The sequence below is a fragment of the Camarhynchus parvulus genome, chromosome 3, assembly GCF_901933205.1.
Source record: "Camarhynchus parvulus chromosome 3, STF_HiC, whole genome shotgun sequence".
Lineage (NCBI taxonomy): Eukaryota > Metazoa > Chordata > Aves > Passeriformes > Thraupidae > Camarhynchus > Camarhynchus parvulus.
The window spans coordinates 42724831-42742966 of NC_044573.1; the positions used below are offsets into that span (position 1 = coordinate 42724831).

The 18136-nt window shown below is 39.0% G+C and overlaps 1 protein-coding gene across 2 annotated transcripts in view; it reads right to left on the minus strand.

Annotated features, from left to right (window-relative positions):
• Window positions 1-18136, minus strand: part of PCNX2 (pecanex 2) — a 155846-nt gene that overhangs the window by 49035 nt on the left and 88675 nt on the right. For both annotated transcript variants that reach the window (XM_030946434.1, XM_030946433.1), the window contains exons 22-23: window positions 13915-14023; window positions 9298-9427 (exon numbers count right to left, since the gene is read on the minus strand). In XM_030946434.1, coding sequence (XP_030802294.1) covers window positions 9298-9427; window positions 13915-14023 — 239 coding nt within the window. The remainder of the gene's footprint in view (window positions 1-9297; window positions 9428-13914; window positions 14024-18136) is intronic.

An 18136-nucleotide genomic window follows, 5' to 3' on the forward strand; every position in this document is an offset into this window, starting at 1 on the left:
AAAGGTACTACACTGAGCCCAGCCCTGGTCAAAGAGCTCCAAGGACTCATCCACTTGGGCTCTGCACTGATGGGCCCATGAGTGATAACAAAGTGTTTTCACGCTTTTTCAGTGTACAATATTAAAATAGCATATATTTCAGATATTCTTCTCACTTTCAGACTCAACGTGACTGATTAACAATAAAATTAGAAAGAAGAGATGGCAAGAAAGTATGAGGAAATACAAGACTGTAGACAAAGACTGGTCTTCCGAAGAAAGCCTGTATCAGAAATACTAGTTTAGTTCACTACAGGGTTTTCCATATCCATATTTCTCACCACAAGATGAAAGGAGGCAAAACAGAAACTAACCAAGATGTTCCAGTGCTGCAAATGTGAAATTGCAGCATTAGTGATACTACACTGAAGAACAAAAATCTTAGTGCTACTGTGAAGTTGTACAAAATCCAATCTTAAAGTTATCCAAGTTATCCAAAATTATCCAAAAGAGGGATAACTTTCAATACCTCTGGTTTTTTTACTGCAAGAACTGTTGAGAATGTTAATAATTTGCAGCATTCATCTTGGTATCCTCTACAGTACTCTTCAGACTGAAAACATCTCTGATATTTTGAGAGCAAACACTGCTAGTCAAAGGACTTAAAAAGAAAAAAAAAAAAAAACTCCACTAGCTTTCATCCAGTATTTACCTAGCAACTAGCACAACGTTTCAGAGGCATTTCTCAGTGGTAATGGTGACACAATTCTGCATTTTGCACTTACAAGCCCCAAGGCAATGTAAGTCCAGTGCATACCTATGTGTATCAGGAGACAACCAAGACCCAAGCATGCTGCAGCATGAACTGCTCCCTGCCACTGCCTGTACACAACGTTTCACCTTGGTTAGAATGGTTACACTTGCTGAACATCTCCTCCTGCATCTCAGCTTTATCAGCTTTCACTGAGGCAAAGTGGAAATTTTCCAAGGTAGAAATCCATTTTGATTTAGGTGAAATGTACATTTTTGAGTTGAGTCTGTGGTTAGAAACCATAGCTATTTAGCCTGACACCAGAACCTAGGCTCAGTGAAGTTGCTTCAGAAGGACAGAGATAAGGGGGGGGGAGACAGAAGGTGACAGAGAGAGACAGAGACTGCTGTGAGAGCAAGTCAACCTGACCTAGGAATTCTTTCTGATAAAGAAGAACTAGTGGCAAATGTCACGCGAAATTCATAAAAATGAATATGTACGAACCTATTGTGAAATTGTATGCATATGTATCTGAGAGGGGGATAAAAAAGGACCTGAAGTTCCCAGAGGTATGCATGTCATTTTAGGAGAACGATTCCCACATGCATCCAGTGCTGTAATAAACATACTGGCTTTTCAACTTTCACAAAAGTTGCGGAGTTTTTGGCTATATCTTCGCAAAACACACACTTTGACAAAATTGACTTGAATAAGCATGTCCTTGAATGTAAGGCTTAGGTTTAGTACTCTGAACCTCAGCTTGCCCCTAAATGTTTGATTCAGTTAAATCCAACACAGGACGTGATCTACATTATCCAAGTGAATGGATGAACACTTGCTGAGAACACTTATTCTTATGGAAATTCAGACAACCCATTTCAAGAGGTTTCCAATATTTGACATGACAGAAATTTCATGAGTGAACTTGATCTCATTAGATTTACATAATTTGGAAGCTAATGATTAGATGAACAGCATTATAAATCTTTAGTGTCACTGTATATCCATCCACACATGCCCCTAAAACATTACATGGGCTCTATTTCTGATGGGAATCCATTATTGTCTATGTCCTGTTGTTGCCTTCCTTTCTAAATATATATTTAAAAGCCCTCCTCTATCATGCTCATGATTTCTTCTCCTTTGTAGTCTGAGTTCCTGCTTACCCATGTCTGTTGGGTTACCCCCTCAGATTTTTCATTGCATGCCTTTTCCTTTCTGCCCACCCACCCTTTTCCCTTTTCATTTATACCACTTACAGTTTTGATCTCTACTTGTGTTCCTCCTGATCTCAGCATGCATTCCCTTTCTAATGTCTCCCTTCTGTCTCCACTCTGTCCTCTTAGAAAGATTCAGTGAACTGGAGTTGTGACTGCATCTTTAACTCGGCAGGGAACTACAGAGCACTGAATCAGAATACATTCCCAATTAATTATCACACATATGGCTCCTATTCAATTAGCCTCAATTTGTCTTATTGACTGCCAGGGGCAAAAATTTGAGAAAAAGAGATGTTACCAGTTAAAGAGAGACTGCCAAACAGTTAAACTACATCTTTGAATTTTGTATAGCCTCCCTTGAGTGTGAAACTCCAGGCAACTCAGAAAACATTTATTTTAATATCAAACCTACTTGATTAAAGGTGCCTGGTTTCTCTTGCCCATCCTTTCTCACATTTTCCCAGCTCTGTGTGACTCCACAGGTGGAGTCAAGGGATGAGGGGAGGGCTGGGTTGGAGAGGAGGTGTGCAGAGCTCTGTGCCACAGCAGGTAGCCAAAGGGCACTCATGGCCACTTGCTCTAGGCGAGATCACAGCTCAAGACACTGAAGGGAAGGAAGTTTCTAGCAGGGCTTCTTTTAGCTTGGGGCTGCACCTGAAGCAACAACCCCCACACCTGAACGCTGTGGGCTTAGTCACTCTGCAAAGCTCTACACTGAAAGGAATGAAAGACTCCCAAACCTGCCAAGTGTTGCAGGAACAGGCCCAAGGGCAGTGCTGGTGGCGTGCAAGACAGAGAGTGGTTACACACTACAGCAGGGAGCAGACAGGGAAGGGTCTTGAGAAGACAGTCAGATGAATAAGCCTAATGAGTAACATGCAATTTCAGAGAGCTCATGAAGAACTAAGGCTGAAGTACACACAAAGATGTTCTTTGTTCTTCAAATGTTTTGGTTTTCTCTATTCTCTCCCCCAGTGCCAGAACCACGGCCACAAATGCCCCTGGAGAACAGGGCATAACTTCCTAAAGACCAGTTTATACTCATTGTTTAAAGAGAGGAGCATGTTTTTCCAAAAAGAAAATCACCTCTATTGGGAAATCTGCCAACCTTAAGAGAAGAGAAACGAAGGAAAAATGGCCACAGCTTGCTAATATTTCAGCTTTTGCACCACTACCAGCCAGGGACTGACATTTACAACTGCATCGGTGCTATACTCAAGGATACCAAGGCAGGCCTGAGAAAACCTCAGTATAGGCTGTAGTATACCAGTACAGGCTGGGCTCTCACAATACCTAAGCACCTTTGAAATTTCCAGAAAGACTGGAAAGTCTACAAATTCACCAAATTCTACATGCTTTGTAAATAGGATTGATAAGCCCTTCTGATTTGAAGGCAACACCCAAAAATTAAGGCCAAACACCATTCATTTATTGGTCCTATTTGTTTGGACTTGTAAGTCCCATGCCCAAATAAGCACCCATTTCAGGTTTATCTGCATGCTGATACTTATTTATACTATTTTGAAGAGTTCTAAATTAATTCAACTCTCAATAAAAGCCTGAAGGAGCCCTGAGGCCAACTCAGTTAAGACCTCTCTTAGAAGAACCACAGTCACCAAAGGGACCAGCATTCATCAGTGAGTAATAGCTGTGAACAAAGGCACCAGAACCTCAGTTCATTTTAGAACAAACAGAAATACAGTGCTTCTTTCTGGTCAGTTCATAAAAACAGGATAGAAATAGAGGCAGCCATAGAGAAACACAAAAATTTGTAGAGAAATCAGTTTGGAAGAAACTAAAATAATTGCAATGAACAGTAAAACTCAAGGCTACAATGTGGCTTTCAGACCAGGCAGCTGGAAATATTCAAGAAAGTTTGAACCCTAAGTAGGGCAGTGACAGTAGTTAGAACATAACATATGAGATGATATTTATGAAACAAGGCAAATATTATCTCCTGTCAATTAGGGGAAAAAAAGCTGAAGTTATCCTATTCACTATAAATTAAAATCCAAACCATTACTGAGCTACAAACATCTGCTGCAGTTGTTCCTCTGTCAACACTATCACTACTATGGAGGTCTAAAAACATGTGAAAATCAAACAAGACAGCAAGAAAAGGACCAAGAAAAAAAGAAATCCAGTCTTAAAAAGAACAGCTTGAAAGGTCTGAGCATGCAGATCCCAAACAAGGCCCATGGACAGTTACGGGTGAATGACATTTTGTGTTTGGAACAGGGGCTTTAACAGCTGTAACAGATGAGCAGGCTCACAGGGAAACCAGAGGCACCAGCATGTGTTAAAAATAAGCATTTGGAAGTGGAAGGCCTGTTATTTTATGGGGAAAAAGGGGGGGAGCAGACAGGTACTTTTCACAGCTCCTTTTCCCACACATGTGCATAATGTGGGGTCAACCAGAATTATGTGTACACTGGGAAAACTCTCCCCATTCCACCTGCAGGATGTCTGTGACGGGCAGGTTAAGTGAGCTGGCAGGAAAAAAAGAAGAAAAAGCCATCTGCACTACATCTGAAGCAGGGCAAGTTTTCCTTGCCCTCCATTCCCAGCTGTGTTAACTCTACAGGTGGTTATTTTCCAGACCACAATGACTGCAACAATAACACAGTGATACACTTTTAAAAAAGATGGAGGAAAGTGCGCCGGCAGTTTATATACAAGCACGAACGGGACGGGACTACTGTGGATGTGTCGGAACCGTTTATTTTCCAGAATCTTTATAATACATAGTTTTGCCTATGCAAAGATCCTGACAGTTCGCATCCAGGCAGCAAGCCAAAGAAACTCGTTACAAGTCACCAAATACTCATCCTAGCCAATTACACAGAGAGAAAGCATATTGACAGTGATTCTATCCAATCAACATAAACACATGTAGCTGGGGTTAAAACAATACTTGCTTGTTCATTTATAAAAAGACAAAGCATAAAACCCTATTCATAATTTCAACCTTGCTATAGAAACTTTTTGCAACTTAGAAAGTTATTCCGAATCGCTAATACATAGCTCTATTGTTCTATTCCTCACGTCTTCGCTACAGCTTAACAAGATGCATCAGCAATATCCATAGCTCTGCTGCACTGAGGCCTGTCTGTTTTCCCACAAACCTGAAACCCTCTAACTTTAAGGATTCCTACAGAAAGAAAGGCTTGCTCACATAGTCCCAAACACAGAGAGGCATCCTGTAATGCCAGTCTGAGATAACTGGCAATTTAATCACAGCCTCTTTAGAGACACCTAATTAATTCAGTTAGACCGCACTGTAATTCATTCAAGGCGCTTCAAAGCAAATGCAAGCTGTGTCTTACCCAAAAATAGGCACTGAACCAGAAGAATAGAAACAGGAAGGTACGGGAGAGACAAGCAGCTTGTAAACAGCAAAATCTCCAGATTCCTGGTGGCAGTTTGCTGTTTGTGGGGACAAGTCACAGCTGTAGCAGAGAACAAACAGGCTGTTCCATGTGATCCAGCTGTTAGACCCACTGGGGAATAAAAGTAAACTTCCTCCTCTGTTCTGTCATTGTCATAGCCAAGATACAAAGGAAGATAAGAGGAAGGGAGGAGAAGGACAGAGTCAGGCTACAGCGTGACAAAGTATTCGAGAAAAAAAGCAAAAGCAGAGGAATTGAACAATAGTGTTTGGACAAACGCTTCATGCTTTAAAGTGTCTATACATTAAACAAGATTTACTGCTATTTCCTTTTCTCTCTCTGACATCTACAGCCTAATCAATCCAACAGCTGTGAAAATAGGGACTAAAAGAGCAGTCTTCAAACTCGGAAGCGGGACCAAGGCCAATGGCTGGACAAAACCAGTGTCACAGCAAACCTTCCTTTGTGAAAACACAAAACCAAAAATAACAGAGAGAGAGAGAGAGAGAGAGAGAGAAAGAAAAATTCTTATAGTTGAACTCCCACAAGGTAACCAGCTCATGAGCAGCAGCCCAGCTTCTCATTTTACACCCCTCTCTTTTCAACAACAAAGGCAGCAAAAGCTGCAAAACTGTGATTGCAAGAGTTCTTCTTTCTCATTAACGTTCCTTATTGCCTTATTTTTTCTTCTTCTTTGTCATCCTTCCTTTCCCCTCTGAAGGATCCCTGACCTCAGTGATGCACTGGTGTAGTAGACTCTGCCTGCAGTGAGTACCAAAGGGCACACTCCAAACAAACAGCATCTGCTGCCTGCAGGGAAGAACACCCATGCTCTGTGCACACACCACAAGAGCCCAAACAGGCACAGCATGAGCCCTGAATTTTGAAGAGCTTGTTAGGAATTTCACAGTTTGCTTACTATCCAAATGAATCTGTTTTTCTTTTTTTACCCACTTGAGTCCTTCAGCTCCTTGAAAAAACAAACAACGCCATTTTAATTCTCCAAGACTTTCAACTCCAGGTTGAATCATCCCGAATAGAAGAAGCTCAGTCAGAGAAACTTTAGCAGAAAAAGTGGAACTAAAAGACACCTAGAAACACAAGATACATGTATGTGCACTCAGAAAACACCAGATAGGGACAACCAAACCAGCATTTTAAGGAACAGATGGATCAGTTGCTCAGCATTCACACTGCTGGCCTAGTAGCCCTGTTCTATTAATAAACATGGTACTCTGTACTTGCTGAAGTTCAAAGTTTCAACTTTGGGTTCACTCTACCAAAAATGAACTGGATCTTTTTTCCCTCATCTAATTTCAGGCTGCTGGCCCAAAAGAGATGCAAAAAAATTTCTTCCTTAAGAGAAACAGCAATGAAGTTTGGTTGACAAGAGAGAAGTGTGCAAATACTGATTACAATCAGTACAGAAACGACAACCTAAGAAAGCAATCTAATTTATGACTTGAAAGAAAAACAATTTTGATACTTAGACTGCTTGTCAAAGTTGCTTTCAGTAATTCTAATTATTATGCCATTTTAAAATTATATATTAAAAAAATAACCTTGGAACTGACAATACCTAACTGCATGTAAGTGTAAATGAATTATTTGTAGCTAATATGTGATAATTCAACATAGTCATCAATACAGCAAAGAAGTGTTTGAAAATGAGTATGTGAAGCAGGCAGTAAAAAAAGCTACATAAAGTACATTGAAGGTAGCTTTCCCCTGGACAAAGCTCCTGTCAACAAGCAGTGCGTATAGAAACAGCCAAAAAATCTCCAAGAGCTCCTTGTCTGCTTTGTAAGCACTCAGACAACACTGCAGTGAACCTGTGACTTTCCACTAATACCCTGAGTTGAACTTGGGGAAACCATCAATGCACTCCAAAAAAGAAATCTGTACAGCAACTTCCCCATCTGTTTGTTCTGTTTTGTCTTATACAACCTTAAGATTCAGTGCATATCTGGCTGTAAGAATAGAACTGCAGCTGAAAGACAGGCAGATGTGCAGGAGCCAGAGCAACTTTCCATTCTAGCTCAAGCTCCTGATCCTATCTAACATCACAGCTCAAAAAAAAAGCAATTATGCTACCCCTTGAAATTTTTACATATTGAAAGGGCAAAATTCAGAGCAATAAGGCAAGGCTCATTCAGTTCATTCAATTATTTTAAGTATTTTATAGAAAATTTCTGTATTCTTAATACTAAATTACTCCCCTTCATTGCCTTTTTCTGTCTTTTCACAGTGTCCTTTTGATAAACCAGGAATTTTTCGGTCCAACTCTCACTCATTCTGGTTAGTTCCTCACGTGAAATGGAAGTAAGGCAAAGGAGAAGCAGAAGTACTAGAGACAAAATGAATACAAATCTAGGAGGAGTCATTCCATGTACATATTCTGAGATGCCACAGGTTCAGGCAAAGACTTATTTCCCTTTGATGACAAACCTGAACCTTCTACAAGGCTGTTTTCTACTTCTGAAAGGTTTGCGAGAGGCAAGGTTGTGGTATTTGTTTTAAGTGAGTTCATAGAAGACACAGCAGAACTTCTAACAAGCACCAAAGCACAATTTTGTACAAAGAATAATGTAAGCCTTCTGGTTGAAGATGAAGTTGTAGCTGCTGCTTATTTTGAAAGGACAAGCGGTGGTGGATTAAAGTATTAAAAGGGTTTGGTTTTCTGCACTTGAGGTTTTACAGTTTATAGATAAAATAATTACCTTGCTTTGCAAAACTATTAGCATCAAGTTCTTTTCTTCCCTTAGTGGGAATCAGAGATGGTCACTATTGGTGAAAACAAGTCACACACACCCCCCCTTGTAAAGTATTAAGTATCAACCATTTTTAGATACTTCCTGTGAATATCTCCTGTTCATTTTGAATCAAAATATTAGACAAACCAAAAGGAAATATAAATTACTCCCTCTATTTCCCTTGACAATAACCTAAAGGCTTGAGACTAACCTAACTATATGGCAGTGATGTGCCTTCAGCAGAGGTTTGTTCTCTAACTGGTGCCTAGAAAGGGAACTGCATGCCTCCAAAATGCTCCGGTTGAAGCAAAATATAGCAGATGTTAAAATCCTCACTTCCTAGTTAATATTGTTCAAAGAAATGTATAGCTGTCTGTGGGATTAGTGGTAGCTTCCTGCCTTTCCATAACTGCCCTCCACTCCCTTGAAAGAATTAAACTGCTGACCCAGTAAAAAAGATGTGAGAAAGAATTCTGTTAAGATCTAGTCCCAGTGTACAAAACTCAGTTCCCCTCAAAAGGTTTCCACAAATCTCATCACATTCAGAAATGAATACAAAGCCTCCTTATATAACTTGGCTTTGTCTGACTAATTTCTTTATAGATGAGTACATATTCACGCACTGACACAAGTCAAAATGCAACAAAAGAAAACCCTTCAAACTAAGATACACCAAGACAAGAGGTGTGGTTAGTGTGTGGCCCTTCTCACGGGCGAGGCCAAGCCCAGACTCAGCCAATGCAATTCTCCCTTTCTATCACAGTTGTGCAGCTGCAGAGTTACCTGCTGCATCCCAGAGGGTAGTATTTAATCAGCCCAGTTAGTATAAAATCTATTTATGCAGTCTGACTGCTAGTGCCAAAGGCTTCACAGATTTATTTGCTAGCACTAGCTAGCAAGACAAAAAAGGCTGACAGCTGGGAGTTTTACTGCTTTTTTCTTTTTCACAGCTTCGTTACTGTGTGTCTGTACAACAAATGCAACATGACGCCTCAACTGTAAGATACTGATAATTGCTTAAATACATTTCAGAAATAGCCAAATAACCATGGGAAAGTAAAACACCAGAAACAAGATTCAAAGATTAACCTCTCATGTCCTAATTTAAGGATTATCTTTGGAAACAAAAAATACCACCAGAAATGAAACTAATGAGAGCTAAACATTTACAAATAACAAAGGTAGGAATTTGTGAATAGTCTTACTTGTAGTTTTTCTCCCAGAACTTGACTGGTCGTGCGTACGATGCGATGAAGATGACACTGCCCAGAAATGGACTGAGTGGTGTAGAAAAGACTGAAGCGGCCAGAGTTTGAAAAAAAAGCATAGCAGAGTCTGAAAACTGCAAGTTAAGGTAACACGGAAAAGGAGGAAGGCAGGCAGTGCCAAATCAGCCACTACCAGCACGTAGTCAGCGGCTCTTCAATGCTACAGTTTTATTATTGGGGTGACCCTGCCTAAGGACAGATGCTAGGCAGAGGCAGTGCAGCAAACACCCTGTTCCAGCTACCTCAGCTACCTTCTGTAACACAAAAGTGCCTTTCCAGAGTCTGACACAGAGTTTAAAACACACACACATGAGGAAAAAAACAATCTCTTGGAAATTATTTGTTCTCCACACTGGAGTCTTGCTTTCACCGTGTCCAGTGTTCCATTCTGTGGGCTTCTGCTTGTTTCGGAATGACCCTGTATGTGGAGAAACTATGCCTCTATGATCCAACCTGCTGGTTCAAAGTCATGATTTCACATTGATTCTTAGTGAGAATTTACTATTCCATGCTGGCCGAAAGCTAAACAAATTCATTCAGCATTTCATACTTTTTGAAATATATAAGAAATGAGAAAGTGAGGACAGGGGAGTAGTAAGCATTACACATAAACATCACAATGAATGCCTGAATCCATAGTTTACTTCAAATGTAAAGTCGTATTTCAGGCTGCTGGAAAACAAGTTAGGAGATGGATAAGGACACTGAAAAAGATGCAAGTTAAAAGAAACATAAATAAATGCAAGCAAATAAAGTGCTAGGCTTAAATTCTTCATTAATTCATACCACATCCATGAAATTTAAGGAAAAAGACTTTCAAACTGGCATAAGAGACCCACTGTCATTCCTTACACCTCTCTTGGGAGGGAGGTGCAAAGTAAAGAAGCCATGAACTAAAGGAACCACTATCAATGGACAGTGATCAAGCACATCTCAATCTAAATTTCAGGTAAAATCACCCAATAACCAGAGTGTTTTAGCTTACCCTCTCATAGCAATATACTGTACATGTGTCCCACAGTCCCTGAGACTTCACAAAAAGCCCACTTTAACAAAAGTAGCATCATTCTTGGTACAGCATTTCCATAAAACTGCTAGCTAGCCATGCTTTAAAAGCCATTTGCAAAATCTAGAAACAAATATTTGCCAAAAGATACCTTTCAAATCTCTCAATCTTATTAAAGACAGTGGTCTGGAACAGTGTCTTTGTGCATTAGAGAGATTGAAAAATGAGCTGCCCTGAGAGTCTAAAGTTTTAAAACGTGACACAGAGCACAAAGCAAGTGCATCAGAAAAGCTGAACTGTCACATTACAGTGCAGTCATAACCAAGCACTGGCTGTGAAATATGAACAAGTATTTACAAGTGTCAGATAAGGGAAGGAGGCATGGGAGCTGAAGAGAGGAAGAGAGAACAAAGAGGACAGATAAGGGCAGCCAACCAAGTTTTTTAAAGTTGGTACTAATGTAATGATTGATTTAAAAATTGCCACTATCATGAGCTAAGACATTTCGCACACCATTGTGAACTGTTTGTGTCTTAGACATAATCAGAAGCAATGGGGGGTTTTCCTCAGAAGACATAATACTCTACTAAATGGACAGTAGAAGACACTACCCATTTGATTTGTGAAAAGTGATTTTAACTGTTTCACATCTATAAGCATGTCATGAGAGCAAGTGACAGCTTCTGACTCTCTTACATATATCTAACATGTGCAGTGGGCAATTATCTGTCACAGGAGTATTTTTATTTGAGGACATCCAATTTGTCTGTATTAGGTCACTATTTATGTACTTTAAACAGCAATGCTTTAATTATGTCTAAGTACAAAGGAAAAAAACTTACAAGCATACTTTCTTACATGATGACCTAAGCCAGGTTTCCTGTGTACCATCTTTGTTAGGCTACATTGTCTAGAAGCAGAACTTGTTTCTTTGTGAATAATGGATTTTCTTTCTAACATGGCCAAAATCAAATTTTGAGATCAAAAACCCCAAAGCTAAAAACTCTTCAGCATTAAATAAAACATTGCCTTTGAGGATTAATTCTTGCAATTTAAAAATCTGTTTAAATTCAAACCAGCTTCAAAACAAGTAAGTGAAAGACTAACATTTTGAAAATCTTCCATCCCTTTCTTTTAACACAAAACTACGTAGTAAGGCCAGCTCAAATCCTCTGTTTCTCAAAACCTACATTTTTACTTGCAATTACAACAAGTCCCTTCCAGGCACACAACCACTTACAGAATGGGAAAACTGACTGTCACAGGGCTCTGCTTTCTGATGTTAGAGCTGTAACCCTGAAATAACCAAAGCAGAAACCCTCCTAAACAGAATAATCTCAACTACAAACTCTTTTTTTCCCCTTCAAATTTCACTGTTCCCTTTTTAGGTTAAATCTGCCTTTGAACCACAAACTACACTGACTTTCTCAGCATGCTGATATTTATAGACGCATAACCTTCTCTTACCCACTTAAATGCTAGGAAGGGAAATTGCAGATCTATCCTCAAGTCTGAAGCCCATTCCTGTTCCTGGTATTTTAAGAGGGACATTGAAGGGTCACCTATTTCATCTAGCAGCCACAAGCAGGATCAGCTAAACCTATATGACTCCTGATAGACATTCACTTAAAATCCTGAAGATTTCTAATGGTGGAGACTCTACAACCTCCACCAGGCAAAGCTCCACATGTGTTGCCCTTCATGCTGCACTCCAAGGCATTAAAGTATGCTGAACTACTCATATCACTGAGCTCTGCAACAAAAGTTCACCCAGGCACTTCAAAATTTAAAAATTTACATCCTGTTTGCAGAACTGATTGAAGCAATTAAGAGCCACAAATAATTAACTCTGTAAAGAAATGGCAGGTTTAGTACCTCTGTAAACTGCAACATGCATTCATCATTACTGTTTGCAGGGTTATGATAACAACAAATAAAATTACCATGCAAAGAGGCAGAGTTATTGCTGCTGTGGGAATATTAACTTCAGCATTTAACCAGTATCTTAATTGCAGAACTGCCTTAGAAGACAGATTTGCATTTACAAAGCATACTATAAATATAAATAATAAAAAGTTAGGCTAGATCATTTTAACAATAACTCTGTAAACAAACAAAACTCTGGTTTAACCACTTTCCATTTTGCAAAATTTAATTGGTAATTTTATCAAGAGCAAAGTAACCACTGCAGAAAATATTTGTGACCAAAGGGAAACTTGTTGAAATACAATCTTAGTTCTTAAATATTTTGCTAAATAAATTCATATACACTTCCCCAACAGAAATGAAAATATTTTTTTATTGTGAAATTCTGGAAGAATTTGCTATGAATAAGCTAAACTTCTTAGGACAGATCACTGCTTTTATAATGCTTTCCATCTATAAGGAGACAATCTAAAACTTTCCCTCTGGGAGTTATTCTCTGTGCACTTCCCTCTCTCTGAGGCTTCCCATTTATTCCTCCCATCTAGAAACATAAGCATTGTTACTCAACATTGCTTATGCTTCACAGCAAAGAGCAGACAGAAGAAATCACTCAAGGAAAAAAACCCAGCCCTGGGGGATGAAAGGGACAAAGACTTAAATGCATATATCTAACAAACAGTACAAAGTGAACTTGTCAGTAGGTCTGAACTAGAACCACTTTGTCAACTCTTCTTCCACAACTTTGGTTAGCAGAGAAGGTAGAAATTAAAAGTTAGTATCTGGTAATGCCTTAGACATCAACATAATCACATTTGTTCAGTTAAACTTTTTTTCGTTTTTTTTTTTCTTTCTGTATTCAATCAAGTTTCTAACTGAATTTGAATATAAATTGAGTAATTTTTGTTCTAAAACTCAATATACAGTTTTTAACCCTACAGACAGGTCATTTAGAGGTCATTGTGTTTTACTCCCCATATCCACAAACCTGGGGATAGCCCTGGAAGAGGCACCAAAACAGACTGCTTCTGAAGGACTGCTTTGGTGCTGACAAACATATATTGTTATTCATAAAACAGAGTGGAAAGGTTAAAAAGAAGAATATTCCTCAGCACCCCAATGAAAAAATTTACATTAAAATGTAAAAATCTAGCTGCTTCTGAAATTGAAAAAAAAAATCAGGACAGTTGCAGCAGAAACTGGCTCACTGAAATTAATTTATTTCTGACATACCAACTAGAAACAAGTGAGAAAGAAACTAATATTTGAGAGCTCAGTCAGCCATAAGCCCAGCAATATGTCTGCCACAACATTTCTTTCTGGATGCATCAAAACTCAGTGCTGAGGACAGGGGAAGTAAGTAATCTCCAGAATGTGGCTGGGTGGGAATAAACACACCAGGTTGAGTCAGAGTTCAGTTTCCCAGTTTCAGATCCTTTGCAGTCAAAAAAAGGAAAAAAAAGAAAAAAAAAAAAACCAAAAACTGTTTCTCAGAAGATGTTCCAAGATTTTCAAATTTTCAAGTAAATTACCTAAGAATTTCAAATCTCATTCAAACACTGTAAATAAATTGCACCTATGAAGAGGAACTTAAGAATAAAGAAAAACAAATTTATAAAGGATATGAGGTATTGCAAAGAGCTGAGCGAAAACATGGAACGATGACCCCCAGGCAATCTGCCAGGGAGCAATGTATGTCATGATGAACTGCAACTTCTGCAGTAGGTCCCACAGCTGAAAAAAAAAGGAAAAAAAGAAAAACATTGTCACTTTTTAGGCACTGAGATAATTTCAAAACTAGTATCTGAAAGAGACACTTAAAAACTATGCCCTGGAATAAACATGAGATAAGTTATATTGTATTATTAGCTTTCTTAGGTAGTAAGGTCTTACTTCAGTAAGGCATTAAAGTACATTCTTCTTTCAAAATTCAAACTTGCAATGAGGTAAATTCTTGACCACCATACTGAGGTAGTTCCCAGATTACCTTACAAAAGTATGTCTGCTCTAATTAGAAAGTGGGAGAGCAGGTTCTGATATTCACTGACTATATATGACCACAAGTCAGACGGATACAGGAGAGGAGACTCTGGGAGAAACTGGATACAGTGAACAGAGAAAGTTCAATGTGTGACACGTGGCTGTGCACATGGAAATCAGACTTATTTCTCAAGTACACAACATTCCCAGTTTTTCACTCAACAGGAGAAAATATCACGATGTAAGCATATGCACGGCATTAATCATGAATTGTAGCTGCATTTTTAAGACCACTGTATCATAAAAACGTTGCATAAATATGAGCTTTTATTGTTGTGCAGTGCAAACTGCAAACCACAACGAATTTACTTTTGCTTCCTGTAAATTATGCTTGGTGCTTCAACAGTTTCTGATTCAAGAATGATGTGTACTTTTTCCCTGGAATACATTTCTCCCCCTCTGTCATTTCTCTTGGCATTAGGCCAAAGCAGATCTTGTGTCTCATCTATTGCAGAGTGGGTTCCTGACAAACTGTCAGGAAAGATTTGGCCATCAATAGACAGTAGTGCTCAACACACAGGGAAGTTGACAGTGAAACAGGAGTATATGCAATATTTCATGCTCATATAGCAAATATATGTTGAATTTCTCAGAGTAATTTTTTTTTGAGTTAGTGAAAAACAAGACTTTGCCAACATCCTGAAAGACACTGAGACTGTATCAACACTTGTACATTAAAACGCTTCCAGGGAATGTTCTCAAGCACTGATATTGTGCATATTTTTAAATTGCTAGAAAGGCATCTGGGAGGGTTCTGGTCTGGCCCGGCTAACACTCTTCCAAACAATCTCCAGGAATTCTTTTGAGTGAAAACCCTCCATGGTTCATTTCTAGGTGGCAATTCCATACCTGCACCTTGCATAGAGACTGGGAGAGTTCATCAGCACAGACACAAACTCCCCCATGACAGCTGGCCTCGGGGTCAGAGCACAGTTCTGGGCACACCTCATGTATGAGCATGCTGGCAGTCAGAGCTGACCTTCTCTGGCCAGCTCCTTTCACTCCTCCTTAAGTCACCATCCCCAAAGTCCCACCTGGCCACCTCTATATGCAGTGGCAATGCACTTACAGGATGTTTCACTGAGCTTCTCCACAGACTGCAGTACATAATTGCCTATCAAGTGTGAGGGAAGCAAGAATCCCTTGTAGTATTGACCTGTTTTGGTCTTTGTGCTACAAAACCATCAGAGAGCAGCTGCTAACTCGGTATAAGCAGTGTCACCCTAGCTCCAGCTACAACTAATAAACCTTCCAGGTGAGATGCAAGCAGTGATTCACCCACTTTCTTTGCTTTGGCATGACTCAAATGAGGAGCAATACACAAAGTATAGATTACACTTACTTTGCACAAATATACTATTTAAAACCACCAAGGCCCTGATAAAAACAAGCTGTTACAATCCCTTCAATGCACAGCCTGGTTACCCCTACTTAGTTTGGGAAACTCATGTCTTGCTAACTTTGTTTTCTGTCAAAAATACTACATGTGACTTGCAGACTGCAGCATTAAAGTAGGCAAGTAAAACTGAACTGAAACTCAAATGGACATTTATTTATTTGAATCTTATTTAGCAGGTTGTGGGGTTGCTTTGTTTCACTTCAGTTTTATTTATCTGAAACATCACAATGAACAGCTGGAAGAAAAATTTTATCTGCAAAAAGATTTAAGTGAAGGGCTGGAAAAAGCTGATGACTTGCATTTGAAACTTCAAAAATTTAAAATTGCAGCACAGCCCAGCAAAGTTCTGCCAGTTACAGATTGACATCACAGAGTCATAAATCACCCCAGCTGTGCTCAAAGCACAGAATTCATCAAAAGGTTTTCAAATCTCAAATAAAACTCAGGTTTTGCATTTGCTAGGAAACCAAATCCAGGAGGGCACCCTTCTGGCTCTTTGTTCCAATATATAATTTTCAGTTGTTCTTTAATATTTACACCTCGCAAAACTTGGCCCATGGAGCCCAGGCTCCCTGTTGCATCTACCAAGTCCTACTGCTTCTCCATTCCCCACTGCTTGAACTTGCTGTTGTTTCTTCCAACACTTTCCTCTCAGCTAACACTTCCACATGACAGGCAAAGGAGCTCATTTCCATTCGAGAACGTGAAGCAAGAATGCTTTAGTGAACCTCTCTTGGTTTTTGAAAGCCTTACAACACTGCACTTAAAAGCCTGGAAATGTGTGATTTTCAAGCTATTCCTTTCATTAAACTTGTCAAGTGCCTCTATTACCTCTTAAATCCCTGCTTCCAGGGCATGTTCTGCAAAATGCCTTCAGGGTAATATGCCATTAGCATTTTACATCTCTAACTATAATTGCTAAAGGTGATGTCATCTACCAACTACAACCCTGAGATTTAAAAAGGAGGACTTGGCTTTACATTTTCTCTTTTTCATTTTGCTAGAATGATCTGAGAAACTGTTTCTCCTTATCAGTTTCATCCAATTTGCAATATGCTTCCTCCTATATCTGATAGGGGAACTCACAGAGCTTTTCTCACAGAAAGAAACTGAAGCTTCTAAAAATTGCCTTTATAAATAGGGGAGGCTGAGCTATTCTCTTATTTCAACTACAACTAGCTGCATTTCAACCTTCAGTAATCTGAAGACATGAGCTAAAGAGGAAAACCTTCATCTCTTTTAAATTGTCAGAAACAATACAGAACAAATTAGAAAGAGGGAGAAAAGGCAAAGCCCATCTGGGGCTGAATCTGTTGAGGAAAGTAAAAGGACACAGAAAGGACTTCTACAGGTGTATTGACAGCAACACACAAACTGGAAAAAACACATGGACCTGCTGATGGATGGGGCAGGGGACCTGGTCACAAAGGGCATGAGGAAGGGAGAAGTACTCAATGCTTTCCTTGGCTTGGCTTTACTAGTGACCTTTCAAGCCAGAGGCCCCTGAGAGCTGTGAGGAAGCATGGAGAAACTGAGACACTCTACATAGCAAAGGATTAGTTAAAGGCACATCAAACCAAACTAGAAAAAACCCACTTCCATAGGATCTGATGGGACACCTCAGCCCTTCTGTGGTTCTGTGAAACACACAAATTATCCCCAGTAGAGATCTGTTTGAATGAGGATGAGGTGTAACAATGTTAGATACAAAGAGGGAACCTTCTAAAGTCAAGGTGAAAAAAAAAATAGTCTCTGGTGAATTTTAACCCTCTTTTTATAACCACTTCCTTAAGCATATATAAAAGATTAATTTTTATTTAAGACTTCTGCATCCCAGTTTAGAATTATTTATAAAATAATATTTTTATTAAGCCTTATTAGATCTTCAGTGTTTTCTACAGTTCAATAAACAGAAACTATTATATGTTTATAAATTATTTATCATATATAATTATATATTATGTAGGAGGCATAAAAGTTCTAATATTCCTAGATATATTTATGCATGTAACAGTTTTACACAGTAAACAGTTTTTCAAAGTCTTTGATGAAGACCTCAAATTATCAGCACGTTTGGTGAATTTAAACCAGCACTACCGACAAGTAAAAGTGCAGAACATGCACCCATCTTTCATGTTTATTTTATGTGGACACACATTTTACCTTAATCATCCTTAAGTCTTCTATGAGTTCTGAAGCCTCTACAGGTTTCTGGTGCACCAGTGAGTAATAAACAAAGCAAAGGCAAAGACTCATCTTCCCAGGATTTTCTTTAAATCTGGTTATTCTTACTTAAACAAACTTTATGGAAATTAGTTAACATACATGAAAAATTAAAGATTTGTGAAGTCTGAAACATCACTAAAATAGTGTATTCTTTTCTCAGTTTGGTAGATTTTAATAAACTA